At 55.7% G+C, this 18556-nt stretch overlaps 3 protein-coding genes across 6 annotated transcripts; all 3 read right to left on the reverse strand.

Annotated features, from left to right (window-relative positions):
* Positions 1–32: 32 nt before the first annotated feature.
* On the reverse strand, positions 33–9674 carry BCAP31 (B cell receptor associated protein 31). 2 transcript variants are annotated; one of them, XM_058861635.1, is made up of 8 exons: positions 9614–9674; positions 9400–9497; positions 8591–8691; positions 6946–7090; positions 4495–4630; positions 2644–2746; positions 885–985; positions 33–465 (listed from the first exon to the last, which is right to left on the reverse strand). In XM_058861635.1, the coding sequence occupies exons 2-8, from the start codon at positions 9489–9491 to the stop codon at positions 427–429; spliced, it is 717 nt and encodes a 238-aa protein (XP_058717618.1). In that variant the 5' UTR covers positions 9492–9497; positions 9614–9674; the 3' UTR covers positions 33–426. The 2 variants fall into 2 exon arrangements, with proteins under 2 accessions (XP_058717618.1, XP_058717617.1); XM_058861634.1 differs by having other exon boundaries at positions 2644–2749; positions 9614–9673.
* Positions 9675–10109: 435 nt separating this feature from the next.
* LOC131591155 (basic proline-rich protein-like) lies at positions 10110–13180 on the reverse strand. 3 transcript variants are annotated; one of them, XM_058861636.1, is made up of 6 exons: positions 12972–13056; positions 12163–12274; positions 11815–11886; positions 11120–11181; positions 10858–10904; positions 10110–10766 (listed from the first exon to the last, which is right to left on the reverse strand). In XM_058861636.1, exons 2-6 carry the CDS (start codon positions 12230–12232, stop codon positions 10481–10483), a joined length of 537 nt encoding a protein of 178 aa, XP_058717619.1. In that variant the 5' UTR covers positions 12233–12274; positions 12972–13056; the 3' UTR covers positions 10110–10480. The 3 variants fall into 3 exon arrangements, with proteins under 3 accessions (XP_058717619.1, XP_058717622.1, XP_058717620.1); XM_058861639.1 differs by lacking the exon at positions 11815–11886 and having other exon boundaries at positions 12163–12295; positions 12972–13180; XM_058861637.1 differs by lacking the exon at positions 11815–11886 and having other exon boundaries at positions 12972–13178.
* A 471-nt stretch (positions 13181–13651) lies between these two features.
* Positions 13652–18536, reverse strand: LOC131591053 (synaptophysin-like; the record flags this gene model as incomplete). The annotated part of the gene is made up of 4 exons (XM_058861481.1): positions 13652–13817; positions 14643–14940; positions 16799–16990; positions 18255–18536. Coding segments are annotated over 3 exons (771 nt in total), but the record flags the coding sequence as incomplete, so codon positions are not given.
* Between the last annotated feature and the right edge of the window lie 20 nt (positions 18537–18556).

The raw sequence follows: 18556 nt of genomic DNA on the forward strand, positions 1-18556 counted from the left end.
GGGGGTCCCAGGAAGGATTTTGGGGTCTTGGATGCGAAATTTGGGGGTCCCAGGTGAGAATTTTGGGACCCAAACCCAAAAACCCAACCCGAGGTGTTTTTATTGAAGCAGAAAAAAACCGGGGAGGGGTCCCCAAAAACCCCAAAAAGAACAGGAGGGGGAGGGCTGAGCCTCCCCAAAACGAGGCTTGGACTCCCCAAAAACCAATTTGGACCCCAAAAACCGAAGAAAAAAGGGGGGAGGGTCCCCAAAATCACCGCGTTTAAAACCGGACGCTTCCCATATATGGAGTTGTGGGCGTGGCTTGGTCAGGTGGGCGTGGCTTGGAACCGTTTGTGGGCGTGGTCTGGTCCCGGGGGCGGGGCTTGGAGCCGTTTGTGGGCGTGGCCTTGTCCGGTGGGCGTGGCTTGGATTGGCCACGCCCCCTCACTCCTCCTTCTTGTCCCGGGGTCCGTCGTGAGCGGCCTGGGGGGGAAAGGGGGGATTTTGGGGGGGTCTGGGGGATTTTGGGGTTTTTTGGGGGGTCTGGGGGGTCCTGGAGGGGATTTGGGGGTTTTTTTGGGGGGGGCTTGGGGTTTCTTGCGGGGTCTGGGGGGTCCTGGAGAGGATTTTGGGGATTTGGGGTTTTTTGGGGGGTCTGGGGGGTCCTGGAGGGGATTTTGGGGTTTTTGTGGGGATTTTGGGGTTTTGGGGGGAGTCTGGGGGTTCCTGGAGGGGATTTTGGGATATTTTTGGGCAGTTTTTGGGGTATTTTTGGGCTGTTTGTGGGGTATTTTAGGGCAGTTTGTGGGGTATTTTAGGGCAGTTTTTGGGCTGTTTTGGGAGTGGTTTGGGGGTGGTTTTGGGGCTGTTTTTGGGGTGTTTTCAGGCTGTTTTGGGGGTACCTGCAGCCGCGCGTGCTCCTCCAGCAGCCGGTCGTACTCGCGGGTCAATCCCTGGGCCTGGCGCCGCATGGCCTGAACCTCGCTCTCCGCCTTCTCCAGGGCTGGGGGGATCGGGTCACCCCAAAATCCACCCCAGACACCCCAAAATCCACCCTGACACCCCCAAAATCCACCCCAAACCCCTCATGGCCTCGCTCTCCGCCTTCTCCAGGGCTGGGGGGATCGGGTCACCCCAAAATCCACCCCAAAACCCCCAAAATCCACCCCAAAACCCACCCTGACACCCCCAAAATCCACCCCAAACCCCTCATGGCCTCGCTCTCCGCCTTCTCCAGGGCTGGGGGGCTCGGGTCACCCCAAAATCCACCCCAAAATCCACCCTGACACCCCCAAAACCCCCAAAATCCACCCCAAAACCCCCAAAATCCACCACAAAATCCACCCTGACACCCCCAAAACCCCCAAAATCCACCCCAAAATCCACCCTGACACCCCCAAAACCCCCAAAATCCACCCCAAAATCCCCAAAATCCACCCTGACACCCCCAAAATCCACCCCAAAATCCCCAAACCCCTCATGGCCTCGCTCTCCGCCTTCTCCAGGGCTGGGGGGTCGGGTCACCCCAAAATCCACCCCAAAACCCCCAAAATCCACCCCAAAATCCACCCAGACACCCCCAAAACCCCTAAAATCCACCCCAAAATCCACCCCAAAACCCACCCTGAACCCCCAAAATCCACCCTGAAATATCTCTTTAACCCCCCCAAATTCCCAAAATTCCCCCCAAATTCCTCTTTAACACCCATAAATCCCTCTTTAACCCCCTAAATTCCCTAAATTCCTCTTTAATTCCCCAAAATACCTCTTTAAACCCCCCAAAATTCCCCCCAAATTCCCAAAATTTCCCCCCAGAATCCCAAATTTCCCCAAATTCCCAAAATTCCTATTTAACTCCCATAAATTCCCAAAATTCCCCCCCATATATCTCTTTAACCCCCCCAAATTCCCTCTTTAACCCTCACAAATTCCCAAAATTCCCCCCAAAATCCCAAAATTCCCCCCCAAATTCCCCAAATTTCCCTCCAAATTCCCAAAATTCCTCTTTAACTCCCATAAATTCCCAAAATTCCCCCAAATTCCCTCTTTAACCCCTCCAAACTCCCCAATTTCCCCCTCAAATTCCCTCTTTAACCCCTCTAAATTCCCATCATTCCCCCCAAATTCCCTCTTTAACCCCCCAAATTCCCAATTTTCCCCCCAAATTCCCAAAATTCCCCCCAAATTCCCAAAATTCCCCCCAAATTCCTCTTTAACTCCCATAAGTCCCTCTTTAACTCCCCAAATTCCCCAAAATTCCTCTTTAATTCCCCAAATTCCCTCTTTAACCCCCTTTAAATCCCACTTTAACCCCCCCAAATTCCCAAAATTCCCCCCAAATTCCCCCCAAAATTCCCCCCAAATTCTTCTTTAACATCCATAAATCCCTCTTTAACCCCCTAAATTCCCTAAATTCCTCTTTAATTCCCCAAATTCCCTCTTTAACCCCTCCAAATTCCCAAAATTCCCCAAAATTCCCTCTTTAACCCCCTTTAAATCCCACTTTAACCCCCCAAATTCCCAATATCCCCCCAAATTCCCTTTTTAACCCTCTCAGACCCCCCCAATTTCCCAAAAATCCCAGCAAATTTTTTCTTTAACCCCCCCAAAATCCCAAAATTCCCCCAAAATTCCCCAAAATTCCCAATTTTCCCTCCTCACCTTTCTTGCTGAGCTCCAGCTCCTCCTTCAGCGACTCCACCTTGGCCTTGAGGGTCTCGTTCTCGTCCCGGGTGGGGGACGGGGCCCCCCCAGACTCCTTCAGCTGCTGGGGGGGGGCAGAAAAAAAAGGGGGGTTCAGGGATTTTTGGGGGGTCTTGGGGTGCCCAGAAAGTTTCTGGGGTTTAATCCTGATTTTTGGGGTTTTATCCTGATTTTTTTTGGGGTTTTATCCTGATTTTTTTGGGGGTTTTATCCTGATCTTTTGAGAGGATTTTGGATTTTATCCTGATTTTTTTGTGGGTTTATTCTGATTTTTTTGGGGTTTTATCCTGATTTTTTGGGGGATTTATCCTGATTTTTTGGGGGTTTCATTCTGATTTTTTTGGGGTTTTATCCTGATTTTTTGGGGGTTTTATCCTGATTTTTTGGGGGATTTATCCTGATTTTTTGGGGGTTTCATTCTGATTTTTTTGGGGTTTTATCCTGACTTTTTTGGGTTTTATCCTGATTTTTTGAGGGGATTTTGGATTTTTATCCTCATTTTTTTGAGGGTTTATTCTGATTTTTTGAGGGGATTTATCCTGAATTTTTGGGGGGTTTTATCCTGATTTTTTTGGGGGTTTCATTCTGATTTTTTGGGGTTTTATCCTGATTTTTTTGGGGTTTTATCCTGATTTTTTTGGGGTTTTATCCTGATTTTTTGAGGGGATTTTGGATTTTATCCTGATTTTTTTGGGGGGTTTATTCTGATTTTTTTGAAGGGATTTATCCCGAATTTTTTGGGGGGTTTTATCCTGATTTTTTAAAGGGTTTTTTTGAGGGTTTATCCTGATTTTTTTGAGGGTTTATTCTGATTTTTTGAGAGATTTTATCTTGATTTTTTTTTTGAGGTTTTTTAAGGGAATTTATTCAGATTTTCTGAGGGGTTTTATCATGGTTTTTTCGGGGTTACCTTGATTTTTTAAAGGGTTTTTTTGAGGGTTTATTCTGATTTTTTGAGGAGATTTATCCTGAATTTTTGGGGGTTTCATTCTGATTTTTTTGGGGTTTTATCCTGATTTTTTTGGGTTTTATCCTGATTTTTTGAGGGTTTATTCTGATTTTTAGAGAGGTTTTATCTTGATTTTTTTTGAGGTTTTTTAAGGAATTTATCCTGATATCCAAATTAATTTTTGGGAGGGTTTTTTGGGTGGTTTTGGGGTTTTTTGGGCTGGTTTTGGGGATGGTTTTTGGGGGTGTTTTTTGGGGTTTTTTGGGGTGGTTTGGGGGGTTTTTGGGGTAGTTTTGGGTTTTTTGGGGGGGTTTTTGGGGTGGTTTTTGGGGTTGTTTTGGGGTGTTTTTTGGGTTTTTTTGGGGTGGTTTTTGGTGTTGTTTTTGGGTTTTATGGGGGTTATTTTGGGGGTTTTTGGGGGTGTTTTTTGGGGTTTTTTGGGGTGGTTTTTTTGGGTGGTTTTGGGGATTTCTGGGGTGGTTTTGGGTTTTTTTGGGGGTTATTTTGGGGGTTTTTTGGGGTAGTTTTTGGGTTTTTTTGGGGTGGTTTTTGGTGTTGTTTTTGGGGTGGTTTTGGGGTTATTTTGTGGGGTTTTTGGGGTTGTTTCTGGGATGGTTTTCTGGGGTTTTCTGGGGTTGTTTTGGGATGGTTTTTGGTGTTGTTTTTGGGGTTATTTTGTGGGGATTTTGTGGGGTTTTTGGGGTGGTTTTTGGGGTTGTTTTGGGATGGTTTTTGGTGTTTTTGGGGGGTTATTTTGGGGGGTTTTTGGTGTTGTTTTGGGGTGGTTTTTTGGGCATGTTTTTTGGGGGTTTTTGGAGGTTTTTGGGGTGTTTTTGGTGTTTTTTGGTGTCGTTTTTTACCTTCCTGAGAGCGTCATTATCCTCCAGGTACTGCCGTGCAGCCTGGCTGGCGCCCTCGGCCTGCTTGCGGAAAGCCTGGCTGGAGGCGCCGAGCGCGGCCTGAGCCGAAATCAGCGTCACCAGGCGCCTCAGGAGGCTGGGGGGACACAAAAACGGGGTTCAGGGACCCCCCAAAATGTTTTAACCCCTTCAGGACCACCCTGAGCCCACCCTGGGGCTGGTTGAGTGAGGCTTCATTGGAGGCTTCGAGTGCAGCCTTGGCCGAGCTCAAGGAAATTTGGGGATCTGAGGAAATTTTGGGGAGCCAGGAAATTTTGGGGACACAAAAACGGGGTTCAGGGACCCCCCAAAATGTTTTAACCCCTTCAGGACCACCCTGAGCCCACCCTGGGGTTGGTTGGAGGCTTTGAGTGCAGCCTTGGCCAGGCTCAAGGAAATTTGGGGATCCTGGAAATTTGGGGATCCTGGAAATTTGGGGATCCTGGAAATTTTGGGGATCTGAGGAATTTGGGGAGCCAGGAAATTTTGGGGACACAAAAATGGGGTTCAGGGACACCCCAAAATGTTTTAACCCCTTCAGGATCACCCTGAGCCCACCCTGGGGTTGTTTGAGTGAGGCCTGGTTGGAGGCTTTGAGTGCAGCCTTGGCCGAGCTCAAGGAAATTTGGAGATCTGAGAAAATTTTGGGATCCTGGAAATTTTGGGGATCCAGGAAATTTTGGGGGGATAAAAACGGGGTTCAGGGACCCCCCAAAATGTTTTAACCCCTTCAGGACCACCCTGAGCCCACCCTGGGGCTGGTTGAGTGAGGCTTCATTGGAGGCTTCGAGTGCAGCCTTGGCCGAGCTCAAGGAAATTTTGGGATCTGAGGAAATTTTGGGGATCCAGGAAATTTTGGGGACACAAAAACGGGGTTCAGGGACCCCCCAAAATGTTTTTTAACCCCTTCAGGATCACCCTGAGCCCACCCTGGGGCTGGTTGAGTGAGGCTTCGTTGGAGGCTTCGAGTGCAGCCTTGGCCAAAGTCATGGAAATTTTGGGATCCTGGAAATTTGGGGATCCTGGAAATTTTGGGGACACAAAAACGGGGTTCAGGGACCCCCCAAAATGTTTTAACCCCTTCAGGACCACCCTGAGCCCACCCTGGGGCTGGTTGGAGGCTTCGAGTGCAGCCTCGGCCAAAGTCATGGAAATTCGGGGATCTGAGAAATTTGGGGATCCTGGAAATTTTGGGGATCTGAGGAATTTGGGGAGCCAGGAAATTTTGGGGATCCAGGAAATTTTGGGGGGATAAAAACGGGGTTCAGGGACACCCCAAAATGTTTTAACCCCTTCAGGGTCACCCTGAGCCCCCCCTGGGGTTGTTTGAGTGAGGCTTCGTTGGAGGCTTCGAGTGCAGCCTTGGCTGAGCTCAAGGAAATTTTGGGATCTGAGGAAATTTTGGGGATCCTGGAAATTTTGGGGACACAAAAATGGGGTTCAGGGACCCCCCAAAATGTTTTAACCCCTTCAGGGTCACCCTGAGCCCACCCTGGGGCTGTTTGAGTGAGGCTTCGTTGGAGGCTTCGAGTGCAGCCTTGGCCGAGCTCAAGGAAATTTTGGGATCCTGGAAATTTGGGGATCCTGGAAATTTTGGGGACACAAAAACGGGGTTCAGGGACCCCCCAAATGTGTTTTAACCCCTTCAGGACCACCCTGAGCCCCCCCTGGGGCTGGTTGGAGGCTTCGAGTGCAGCCTTGGCCAAGCTCAAGGAAATTTGGGGATCCTGGAAATTTGGGGATCTGAGGAATTTGGGGATCCTGGAAATTTTGGGGATCCAGGAAACTTTGGGGACACAAAAATGGGGTTCAGGGACCCCCCAAAATGTTTTAACCCCTTCAGGACCACCTTGAGCCCACCCTGGGGCTGGTTGGAGACTTTGAGTGCAGCCTTGGCCGAGCTCAAGGAAATTTGGGGATCTGAGGAAATTTTGGGATCCTGGAAATTTTGGGGATCCTGGAAATTTTGGGGGGGGAAAAATGGGGTTCAGGGACACCCCAAATTTGCTCCAGGACCCCCCAAATTCACTCCAGGACCCCCCAAATTGACTCGTGACCCCCCCCAACTTGACTCCAGGACCCCCCAAATTGAATCCAGACCCCTCAAATTGGCTCTAGACCCCCAAAATTGACTCAAGACCCCCCAAATCGGCTCCAGACCCCCAAAAATTGACTCCAGGACCCCCCAAATTTACTCCAGCCCCCCCAAATTGGCTCCAGACCCCCTTCCCACTCCCCTAAAAGGGTTCCTAACTCCTCCCAGCCCCCCCAAATTGATTCCAGCCCTCCCAAAGTGACTCCAGGACCCCCCAAAGTGACTCCAGACCCCCCAAATCAGCTCCAGACCCCCCAAATCAGCTCCAGGACCCCCCAAATCGACTCCAGGACCCCCCAGATCCCTCCCAGGCTCACAAGGAGAGCAGCAGGGCGAATCCAGCCAGGTAAAGGTTCCTCTGGGCACGGAAGAGTTTCATGTGGAAATGCTCCAGGGCGGCCGGGCTGCTGCTCAGCGCCTCCCGCTCGCCCACGCTGTATTTACGGGTCTCCCTCAGGGCATCTGAGGGGTGGAAAAGGTCATTGAGACCCCCTGAGACCCCCAAAATCCTCCCCAGAGCCCACCCTGGAGCCGCTGAGGGGTGGAAAAGCTGCGGGAGTGTTTTCAAACCCACGCAAAAAGCTCTGGAAAGTTCCTGAAATCACTGTAGATTGTTATGGTTGGCCTAAGTTCCTCCAGATCCTCCCCAAAACACCCCCAAACCTCCTCAAATCTCCCCAAAATACCCCCAAACCCTCCCAAAATACCCCCAAACTCCACCAAAATACACCCAAACCTCCTCAAATATCCCCAAACCTCCCCAAAATACTCCCAGATCCTCCCAAAATACTCCAAATCCCCCCAAAATACCCCCAAACCCCACCCAAATATTTCCAAACCTCCTCAAAATACTCCCAAAACCTCCCCAAATACCCCCAAACCCCACCCAAATATTCCCAAACCTCCCCAAAATACTCCCAGATCCTCCCAAAATACTCCAAATCCCCCCAAAATACTCCCAAAACCTCCCAAAATACCCCCAAACCCCACCCAAATATTCCCAAACCTCCCCAAATACCCTCAAGCCTCCCCAAATATCCCAAAACCTCCTCAAATACCCTCAAACCTCCCCAAATATCCCTAAGTCTCCCCAAAATACTCCCAAACCCCGCCAAAATACTCCTAAACCTCCCCAAAATACTCTCAAAAGCTTCTCAAATAACCCCAAACACTTCTAATCACTTTAAATTCCACCAAAGCCTTTCCAAAGCCTTCCAAATCCTCACTAAATACCCCCAAACCTCCCCAAAATACCCCCAAACCCCCCAAAATATCCCCAAAATACCCCCAAACCTCCCCAACCATCCCAAATTCCCCCAAATCCCCCCAAAATACCCGAAAACCTCCCCAACCACCCCAAGTTTTCCCCCAAGCACTCCAAATCCCCCTCAATCCTCTCCCAATCATCCCAAATTCCCCCCAAATCCCCCCAAAATCCTGCCCAAACCCTCCCCAACCATCCCAAATCCCCCAAAATCCCCTTCAGTCCTCTCCCAACCATCCCAAATCCTCCCCAAAACCCCCCAAAACTTTCCCCCAACCACCCCAAAATCCCCCCAAATACCCTCAAACCCCCCCAAACCCTTCCAAGCCCTCCCCAACCACCCCAAATCCCCCTCAAACCTCCCCAATCATCCCAAAATCCCCCAAATCCCCCCAAAAATCCCCTCAAACCCCCCCAAAATCCCCCAAAACTTTCCCCCAAACACCCCAAATCCCCCTCAATCCTCTCCCAACCATCCCAAAATCCCCCCAAATCCCCCCAAAATCCCTTCAAACCCCCCTGAAATCCCCCAAAACCCCCCCAAAACTTTCCCCCAACCACCCCAAACCCCCCTCAATCCTCTCCCAATCATCCCAAATTCCCCAAAAATCCCCTCAAACCTCCCCAAACCGTTCCCAACCATCCCAAATTTCCCCCAAACCCCCCCAAAAATCCCCCCAAACCTCCCCCAGACCCACCGAGGAGCAGCAGCACGAGGATGACGATGAGGACGATGAAGAAAGTGTTGCCATAAGCCACGGCCAGGCCGACGAGACGGGAGCGGAAAATCTTCTGCCATCTGAAGGGAAAAAGAGGCGAAAAATCGGGAAATTTTCCCCAAATTCCAAGAAAAAATTGAAGGAATTCTTCCCCCAGGACGTCACAAAATTCCAGGGAATTCCCTCAGGGATCCCTCCCCCCAAAATTCCAGAGAATCCCTCTCAGGACCCCCCAAATTCCAGAGAATTCCCCCAGAACCCCCAAAATTCCAGAGAATCTTTCTCAGGACCCCCAAAATTCCAGAGAATTCCCCCAGAACCCCCAAAATTCCAGAGAATCCCTCTCAGGACCCACCAAATTCCAAAGAATCCCCTCAGGACCCCCAAAACTCCAGAGAATTCCCCTCAGGGATCCCCCCCCCAAAATTCCAGGGAATCCCCTCAGGAATCCCCAAATTCCAGAGAATCCCCTCAAATTCCGGGGAATCCCCACCAGGACCCCCCAAATTCCAGAGAATTCCCCTAAGGACCCCCAAAATTCCAGAGAATTCCCCTCAGGACCCCCAAAACTCCAGAGAATTCCCCTCAGGGATCCCCCCCCCAAAATTCCAGGGAATCCCCTCAGGAATCCCCAAATTCCAGAGAATCCCCTCAAATTCCGGGGAATCCCCCTCAAGACCCCCCAAATTCCAAAGAATTCCCCCAGAACCCCCAAAATTCCAGAGAATTCCCCTCAGGACCCCCAACAAATTCCCAATTTCAGCCTCACGAATCCTCCCCCTCCTCACCTGGCCGGAGAAACGAAAGGGACGCAGAGGAGCAGCACCAAAAAAACCTCCGCGTACAAGAACGTGGCCACCGCCGTCCACTGCAGGCTCATGGCGGCCTGAGGGGGGCACGGAGAGCGATGAGGACCCGGTTGGGAGCACCGGGACCCCCAAAATCCCCTCAGAACCCCCCAAAAAAACCTCGCCGGAGCCGCCCCTCCCCCACCTCCCTCACCCTCAGCTGCGGCCCCCGCCCAATCCGGAAGCAAACAGCGGAAGCCCCGCCCACACGCTGAGGGAATTGACCAATCAGAGCGAGAGGCGGGAAAAAAATTACGTGACGTCATTGCCGCCCGACATTTTCTCCGCCCTGGTGAAAAGCGACCAATCAGAGCGAAAGGCGGGAAAAAAATTAAGCGACGTCATTGGCGCCCGCCATTTTCTCCGCCCCCCTGGGCCGGGAATATTTGACGATAAATTTTAAAGGAATTGGAAGGAAATAATCGGAAGTTAATTACGAATAAATTAATTTAATCGTTAATAAAATTAACACTCGTTAATTGTATTGAAATGAGGCCGCGCCTCTTCGTGGTACCGCCCACATTCCCCTCGCACCTTCGCGCCGACGGTTCGTCCCTCACGGTAGCCACGCCCTCAACCCCGCCCACAGCCAATCAGAGTCTCGCCCTCACCCTTTGCCCCACCCCGCGGCGTTGATTGACAGCTCTGGAGGCGTTGAATGCGTTTATTGAGGGGGGCCGGGACCCCCCGAATTTGGGGAGGTTTGTGAGGGGTCTGGGGGGTCCTGGAGGGGGACACAAGGGGATTTTGGAGTCTGGCGGTGATCCCGAGAGGATTTCGGGGGTCCCAAGTGAGTTTTGGTGTCCCGGGCGGCGTTCCAAGGGATTTTTGGGGGTCCCCAGGTGGAAAATGGAGGGTCCCTGAGGGGGCGGGGGTCCCGAAGAAGATTTTGGGGGTCCTGAGGGGTATCCAGAGGGAATTTCGGGGCTCCTGGGGGGTTCCCAAGGGAATTTTGGGCTTCCTGGGGAGGATCCCAAGGAGATTTTGGGAAGGGGGAGGGAAATTTGAACGTCTTGGGTGGTTACAGGGAGGATTTTGGGGTTCCCAAAACTCGAGAATTTTTTGAGGGGGGGGGGTCCCGGATGGATTTTGGGGTGGGGGGGGTCAGCCCGGGCCCCCCCCCCAGCAGCAGCAGCCCCAGCAGGACCCCCCCGATCACCCCCAGCGCCACCAGTTGGGGTCTGAGGGGGAGGAGGCGCCCGGGGGGGCCCGGGAGGGGCTCTGGGGGTCCCGGGGGGCTCCAGGGTGGGGGTCCCCCGGTGGGGGGAGGGGCTCGGAGAGGCTGCCGGGGCTCCAAACGCAGGGGGCTGGAATTGGGGAGGGGGGCAAGGTTAGAGGGGGGGGGGCTGAGCCCTCATAACCCCCCCCAAACCCCTCCCCCCCCTCTCCCTTCCTCACCTGTCCGCGTGCTCCCTCAGGGTGGGGGAGGGGCCGGGCTCCCCAATCTGAGGGGGGGGCAACGGGGGAGGGGTGAGGGGGGGCAACGGGGGAGGGGTGAGGGGGGAGAACGCCCCTCCCCCAATACCCCAAATAATCCCCGGACACCCCCTCCCCAAAAAGGCATCCAAATCCACCCCCCCCAATCCCCTCCCGGACCCCCCCAAAATCCCCCCCGAGCGCTCCCCCCACTCCCAAATCCCACCCCCCCCTCCCCCCTCACAGTTTGCCGGGCTCGCGCCCCCTCCCCAAATTCCGGGGGGGCTCGGTCGTTGTCGGGATCATCTGGGGGAGGGGAAACGGGGGGTCAAGGGGGCGCAGAGACCCCAAAAAAACTCCTCGGATCCCCCTCGCCAAAAAAGCTAGAACCCCCCCAGTGCTCCCGACCCCTCCCCAAAACCCCCAGGACCCTCAAAAATCCCCCAAACCCCTCCAAGACCCCCCCCAAATTCCCTCGGGACCCTTCCCGACAGACCCGACAATTCCCCAAACCTCCTCAGGGACCCCTAAACCCTCTCGGGACTCCCCCAAACCCCCCGGGACCCCTCCCCACGGACCCGACAATTCCCCAAACCTTCCCAGAACCCACCCAGGGACCCCCAGACCCTCTTGGGACCCCCCCAAACGCCCCGGGACCCCTCCCCACGGACCCGACAATTCCCCAAACCTCCTCAGGACCCACCCAGGGACCCCCAAACCCCTCCAAGACCCCCCCAAACCCCCCGGGACCCCTCCCCACGGACCCGACAATTCCCCACACCTCCTCAGGACCCACCCAGGGACCCCCAAACCCCTCCAAGACCCCCCCAAACCCCCCGGGACCCCTCCCCACGGACCCGACAATTCCCCAAACCTCCTCAGGGACCCCCAAACCCTCTCGGGACCCCCCCAAACCCCCCGGGACCCCTCCCCACGGACCCGCCCCCCCCCTCCGCCAGCGCCGGGTCTCGAACTCGTAGAATTTCTTCTCGTAGAGTTTGCGGGGGGGGCCTGGGAGGGGGGGACAAGAGCTCAGCCCAGCGCTCCCAGTTACCCCTCCCAGTGCTCCCCAGTCCCCCCCAGTTCTCTCACAGTCTCTTCCAATCCCTCCCAGTGCTCCCCAGTCCGCGCCAGTTCTCTCCCAATCCCTCCCAGTTCCCTCCCAGTCCCCCCCAGTTCTGTCCCAGTCCCTCCCAGTGCCCCCAAATCCCCTCCCAGTCCCTCCCAGTGCCTCCAAATCCCCTCCCAGTGCCTCCAAATCCCCTCCCAGCCCTTCCCAGTGCCCACCCAGGGGCCCGCGGCGGCTCTGAAGTTTCTCCAGCAGCTCCTGGTCCGAGAGACCCCGAAAACTCTCCATGGCTGGGGGGGCCCGGGAGTCCCGGGGGGGTCCCGGGGGTCACTGGGAGAGCCCGGGGGGTCACTGGGAGAGCCCGAGGGTCACTGGGGGGTCCCGGGGGTCACTGGGAGAGCCCGGGGGGTCACTGGGGGGATCCGGGGGTCACTGGGGGGTCCCGGGGGTCACTGGGAGAGCCCGGGGGGTCACTGGGGGGGTCCGGGGGTCACTGGGGGGTCCCGGGGGTCACTGGGAGAGCCCGGGGGGTCACTGGGGGGGTCCGGGGGTCACTGGGAGAGCCCGGGGGGTCACTGGGGGGATCCGGGGGTCACTGGGAGAGCCCGGGGGGTCACTGGGGGGGTCCGGGGGTCACTGGGAGAGCCCGGGGGGTCACTGGGGGGGTCCGGGGGTCACTGGGAGAGCCCGAGGGTCACTGGGGGGTCCCGGGGGTGTGTCCTCAATGGGTTTGGAGCTGTCCCGGGAGGTCCCGAAAGGGTTTGGGGGGTCCCAGAAGGATCCCAAATGGGTTTAGGGGGTCCCGGGGGGGTTCCTGCGGCTCTGAGGGGGGTTCTGGGGGTCTCCCCACAATTCTGGGGCATTTTTCGGGGTTCCCGAGGAGTTTGGGGGTGTCCCGAGGAGTTCCCCCGTCGGTTTTGGGGGTCCCGGGTGGGTTTGGGGGATCCCGGGGGGGGTTCCCGTGGCCCTGCGGGGGGTTCTGGGGGTCTCCCCACGATTTTGGGGGGTCCCGGGGGGGTCCCGGTACCTTCGCTCCGCCGGGGCCGCGCGCGGGGATGACTCAGGCCGGGGGGCGTGGCCACCCCAAGCCCCGCCCACTTCCTTATTTGGGGCGAGTTCCCGCCCAAACGCGGGGGTGTGACCATTATTGGGCGTGGTCGCGCCGGGGCCACGCCCATTTCCTTATTTGGTAAAGTGGGCGTGGTCTCTGTTAGACCACGCCTATTCCTCATTGGGGAGGGGTTTTCCAGCGCAGTTTTTTGGGGAGCTGAGCCCCCCCCAAAACCTCCCATGAGATCCGGACCCCCACCCCCCCCTCAAATTCAGGGTCTGGACCCCTGAGACCCCCCCCAAACCCCTCCCCCACCCAAGATTTGGGGTCCCCCCCCCCTCAATTTCTCAACCCAGACGCCCCCAGAAAATATTCGGGGACCCCCCTCTGGCGGTTTCACCGTCATCTTTTATTCCCTCCGGGGGGGTCCCAAGGGGGGCTCAGCCCCCGCCCCCCACCCCCGGCCCTGCCCCACATTTTGGGGAGGGGGATTTGGGGGGGGCAGGGCCCCCAAAACGTCACAATCACGGCACAAAGACACGGGGTGGGGGAGGGGTGGGGGGCACGGCCGGGGGGAGGGGCTTTGGCACGGCCGTGGGGTGGGGGAGGGGCCGTGGGGGGATTTGGGGGGGGGGATTTTTTTAGGGGGGAGGGGTTTGGGGGTTCCATTGGGGGGGGTCTATAAGGGGGGGGTTATGAGGGGGTTAAGCCCCTCCCACTTTTCTGCCCCTCCCCCATGGGGGCGTGGCTTAGCCACAGGCTCCGCCCCCTCTCGCCGCCGCGCGGCTCCTCGGCACAGCGCCCCCTGCTGGAGGGGAGGACCTGCGAAAAGGCGTCCAAAGGCACGGTGAGAGCGCCCCCTGGCGGATTGGAGGACTCCGAGTATTTGTGGGGGGTGGGAGGATCCAAATTTCACCCCCCACCCCCAAATGGAGACCCCAAAGCTGCTCCAGTTCTCTCATGGGGGTCTCCAAATTAACCCTTTGTGCAGCCCCCCAAAATTCCCGTCCAGGCCACGCCCCCATGGAGACCCCAAAGCTTCACAAAACATCCCCAAATCCCCCCTAAAATCTCTCCAAACACCCCAAAAAACCTTCCCCAAACCTCCTCAACCCTCCCAAATCCCACTAAAATCTCTCCAAAGCCTCCTAAACCACCCCAGACCTTTCCAAAATCTTTCCCAAAGCCCCCCAAAACTTCTCCAAACCCTCCCAAACCTCCCCAATTTCCCCAAAAGCCTCCCCAAAACCTTCCCCAATCCCCCCGAACCTTTCCAAAACCTTTCCCAGACCCCCAAAAATCCCCCCAAACCCTTTCAAACCCTTCAATTTCCCCTAAAACCTTCCCCAAAACCTTCCCCAATCCCCCCAAACCTTTCCCAAACCTTTCCCAAACTTCCCAAAACCCCCCCAAAATTCCCAAATTCCCCCAACCCCTCCCCAAACCCCCCAATTTCCCCCCAAAACCTCTCCAGACCCCCCAATTTCCCCCCAAAACCTCCCCAAAACCTTCCCCAATCCCCCCGAACTTTTCCAAAACCTTTCCCAAACCTCCCAAAACCCCCCCAAAATCCCCCAATTCCCCCCCAAACCCCCCAATTTCCCCAAAAACCTCCCAAATCCCCCCAAATCCCCCCCAAATCCTCACCCTACATCTGATTGGCGAAGGAGGTGGGGGCTCCCTGGCCGTACCCCCCCTCCGAGGGGGGTGCCCCGTACCCCCCCTGGCCGTAGTCGGGCTGGTAGCCCCCCCCGGGCTGGCCGTAGCCCCCCCCGGGTTGGCCGTAGCCCCCCTCGGGGGGTCCGTACCCCCCTTCTGGAGCCGGGGCTTTTTCGGGGACCCCCCCCGGGGGAGGGGCACGGGCCCCCAGGCCCCCCCAGCCCGTCTCCTTGAAGACGAACCACAGGTTCCCCGTCCAGAGCACGAGGTTCAGGAAACCAAACACCTGAGAAAGGGAAAAAATTTGGGGGTTTTTTGGGTTTTTTTTGGGATTTTGGGGGATATTTTGGGATTTTAGGGGCATTAGGTGGGATTTGGGGGGGCTCTGGGGAGGTTTTGGGGGGGATTTTTGGGGATTCCCCATCCAGAGCACGAGGTTCAGGAAACCAAACACCTGAGAAAGGGAAAAAATTTGGGGGTTTTTTGGGGTTTTTTTGGGATTTTGGGGGATTTTTTGGGATTTTAGGGGCATTAGGTGGGATTTGGGGGGGCTCTGGGGGGAGTTTTTGGGGGATTCCCTGTCCAGAGCACGAAATTCAGGAAGCCAAACACCTGAGAGGGGGAAATTTGGGGTTTTGGGGGAGTTTGGGGTTTTTTTTTAATTTTAAGGGGCATTAGTTGGGATTTGGGGGAGCCCTGGGGAAGTTTTGGGGTGGATTTGGGAGGGATTTGGGGGAGTTTTGGGGTCCTGAAGCCCCCAGACTCATTATAGAGGTGTTGAGGCTGGAGGTTCAGGATGCCCCCAGGTAAGTGGGGTGGATTTGGGGTGATTTTGGGGAGATTTGGGGTGGTTTAGGGTGGATTTGGGGTGATTTAGGGTGGATTTGGGGTGATTTAGGGTGGATTTGGGGTGGATTTGGGGTGATTTAGGGTGGATTTGGGGTGGTTTAGGGTGGATTTGGGGTGGTTTAGGGGAGATTTGGGGTGATTTAGGGTGGATTTGGGGTGGATTTGGGGTGGTTTAGGGTGGATTTGGGGTGGATTTGGGGTGGTTTAGGGTGGATTTGGGGTGATTTAGGGGAGATTTGGGGTGGATTTGGGGTGGTTTAGGGTGGATTTGGGGTGGTTTAGGGTGGATTTAGGGTGGTTTAGGGTGGATTTGGGGTGGTTTAGGGTGGATTTGGGGTGATTTTGGGTGGATTTGGGGTGGATTTGGGGTGATTTAGGGTGGATTTGGGGTGGTTTAGGGTGGATTTGGGGTGGTTTAGGGTGGATTTGGGGTGGTTTAGGGTGGATTTGGGGTGGTTTAGGGGAGATTTGGGGTGATTTGGGGTGGATTTGGGGTGGTTTAGGGTGGATTTGGGGTGATTTAGGGTGGATTTGGGGTGGATTTGGGGTGGTTTAGGGTGGATTTGGGGTGATTTAGGGTGGATTTGGGGTGGTTTGGGGTGGATTTGGGGTGATTTAGGGTGGATTTGGGGTGGTTTGGAGTGGATTTGGGGTGATTTAGGGGAGATTTGGGGTGGTTTGGGGTGGATTTCTGGTGATTTAGGGTGGATTTGGGGTGGTTTAGGGTGGATTTGGGGTGGTTTAGGGTGGATTTGGGGTGATTTAGGGTGGATTTGGGGTGGATTTGGGGTGATTTAGGGTGGATTTGGGGTGATTTAGGGTGGATTTGGGGTGGATTTGGGGTGGTTTAGGGTGGATTTGGGGTGATTTAGGGTGGATTTGGGGTGGATTTGGGGTGATTTAGGGTGGATTTGGGGTGGTTTAGGGTGGATTTGGGGTGGATTTGGGGTGATTTAGGGTGGTTTAGGGTGGACTTGGGGTGATTTAGGGTGGATTTGGGGTGGTTTAGGGTGGATTTGGGGTGATTTAGGGTGGATTTGGGGTGGATTTGGGGTGGTTTAGGGTGGATTTGGGGTGATTTAGGGTGGTTTTGGGTGGATTTGGGGTGGTTTGGGGTGGATTTGGGGTGGTTTAGGGTGGATTTGGGGTGATTTTGGGTGGATTTGGGGTGGATTTGGGGTGATTTAGGGTGGATTAGGGTGGATTTGGGGTGATTTTGGGTGGATTTGGGGTCGTTTAGGGTGGATTTCTGGTGATTTAGGGGTGATTTAGGGTCCTGAAGCCCCCAGACTCACCACAGAGGTGTTGAGGCCGGAGGTTCGGGGTGCCCCCAGCGCCTGGCACCGCGCCCCCGGGCGTTGGCACCCCCCGACCTGGGCCAGCACCCCCGAGGGCGCCGTGGCCGCCTTGACCTCGGCCAGCGCGGCCGCCCAGGCACAGGAGCTGACCAGCCACAGGAAGGCCAGAGCTGCCGTCACTCCCAGGTCCTGGAAGGGAGATTTTGGGGTTCAGGACACCCCAAAACCCACCTGAGACCCCCCAAAAACCCCAAATTTTACCCCAGAAACTCCAAATTTGACCCCCAAAACCCCAAACTTGACCCTAAAAACCCCTCTGAGATCCCCAAATCTCCCCCTCCTGGAGCTGCGGTCACTCCCAGGTCCTGGAAGGGAAATTTGGGGGTTCAGGACACCCCAAAACCCACCTGAGGCTCTTCAAATTCACCTGAGACCCCCCCCAAAACCCCAAATTTGACCCTAAAAACCCCCCAAGACCCTCCAACCCTCCCAAAACCTCTCCAAAACCGCCCCAAATCCCCTCCAAATTCCACCTGAACCCCCCAAACTCCACCCAAACCCCCCAAATCCCCCAAGACCCCCCAAACCCCCTCAAGACCCTCCAAAACCCCCTCAAACCCTTCCAGAACCACTCAAAAACCGCCCCAAACCCCTCCAAATTCCACCTGAACTCCCCCCAAACCCCTCAACCCCCCCCAAACCCCCCAAGACCCCCCAAAAAACCCCCCAAACCCCCTCCAGACCCTCCAAAACCCCCTCAAACCCCTCCGGAACCACTCAAAAACCGCCCCAAACCCCTCCAAATTCCACCCAATCCCCCCCAAACCCCACCCAAACCCCCCAAGCCCCCCCAAAAAACCCCCCCAAACCCCCTCCAGACCCTCCAAAACCCCCTCAAACCCCTCCAGAACCACTCAAAACCCGCCCCAAACCCCTCCAAACTCCACCCAATCCCCCCCAAACTCCACCCAAACCCCCCCCAAGACCCCCAAAACCCCCAAGACCCCCCAAAAAACCCCCCAAAGCCCCTCAAGATCCTCCAAAACCCCCTCAAACTCCTCTGGAACCACTCAAAACCTGCCCCAAAACCTTCCAAAACTGCCCCAAACCCCTCCAAATTCCACCCAAACCCCCCCAAACTCCACCCAAGACCCCCCCAAAACCCCTCCAGACCCTCCAAAACCCCCTCAAACCCCTCCAGAACCACTCAAAACCCGCCCCAAAACCTTCCCTAACTGCCCTAAACCCCTCCAAATTCTATCCAATCCCCTCCAAATTCCACCTGATCCCCCCAAATCCCCCAAGACCCCCCAAAAAACCCCCCAAACCCCTCAAGACCCTCCAAAACCCCCTCAACCCCCTCCAGAACCACTCAAAACCCGCCCCAAACCCCCCCAAACTCCACCCAATCCCCCCCAAACTCCACCCAAACCCCCCAAGACCCCCCACTCACAATTCGGGGTCCCCGGCCCCCCGCCCTGTAGGCCTGGGGGGCGAACAGGTACCCCCCGAGAGCGGCGGGGGCGTAGAGGAAGGAACCGACCCCGACGGTGACGAAGAACTGAGCGGCCGAGGAGTGATCGCCCACCAGGAACACCCGCTCTGGGGGACCCCCCCCGCACGAGGGAGCCTCGAAATACACCTGGTGCAGCCTGGGGGGACCCCAAAAATATCGGGGGGGGGTCCCAGGTACCCAAAGACCCCCCCAGAGTAAAGTTTGGGGGAGCTTTTCCCTGAATTTTGGGGATTTTAGGA

This window comes from Poecile atricapillus, chromosome 37 (genome assembly GCF_030490865.1).
Source record: "Poecile atricapillus isolate bPoeAtr1 chromosome 37, bPoeAtr1.hap1, whole genome shotgun sequence".
NCBI lineage: Eukaryota > Metazoa > Chordata > Aves > Passeriformes > Paridae > Poecile > Poecile atricapillus.

Excerpts from the sequence above, each read along its gene's own strand:
- BCAP31 (XM_058861634.1), bottom strand. The coding sequence starts at position 9,491 with ATGAGCCTGCAGTGGACGGCGGTGGCCACGTTCTTGTACGCGGAGGTT. Across the intron at positions 8,692-9,399 it reads CCTTTCGTTTCTCCGGCCAG|ATGGCAGAAGATTTTCCGCT; the intron begins GTGAGGAGGGGG and ends TTTTCCCTTCAG. Across the intron at positions 4,631-6,945 it reads TTCGCCCTGCTGCTCTCCTT|CCTCCTGAGGCGCCTGGTGA; the intron begins GTGAGCCTGGGA and ends GTGTCCCCCCAG.
- LOC131591155 (XM_058861636.1), bottom strand. The coding sequence starts at position 12,232 with ATGGAGAGTTTTCGGGGTCTCTCGGACCAGGAGCTGCTGGAGAAACTT. Across the intron at positions 11,887-12,162 it reads GAGCCGCCGCGGGCCCCTGG|GCCCCCCCCGCAAACTCTAC; the intron begins GTGGGCACTGGG and ends CCCCCCTCCCAG. Across the intron at positions 11,182-11,814 it reads CTGGCGGAGGGGGGGGGCGG|ATGATCCCGACAACGACCGA; the intron begins GTCCGTGGGGAG and ends CCCCTCCCCCAG.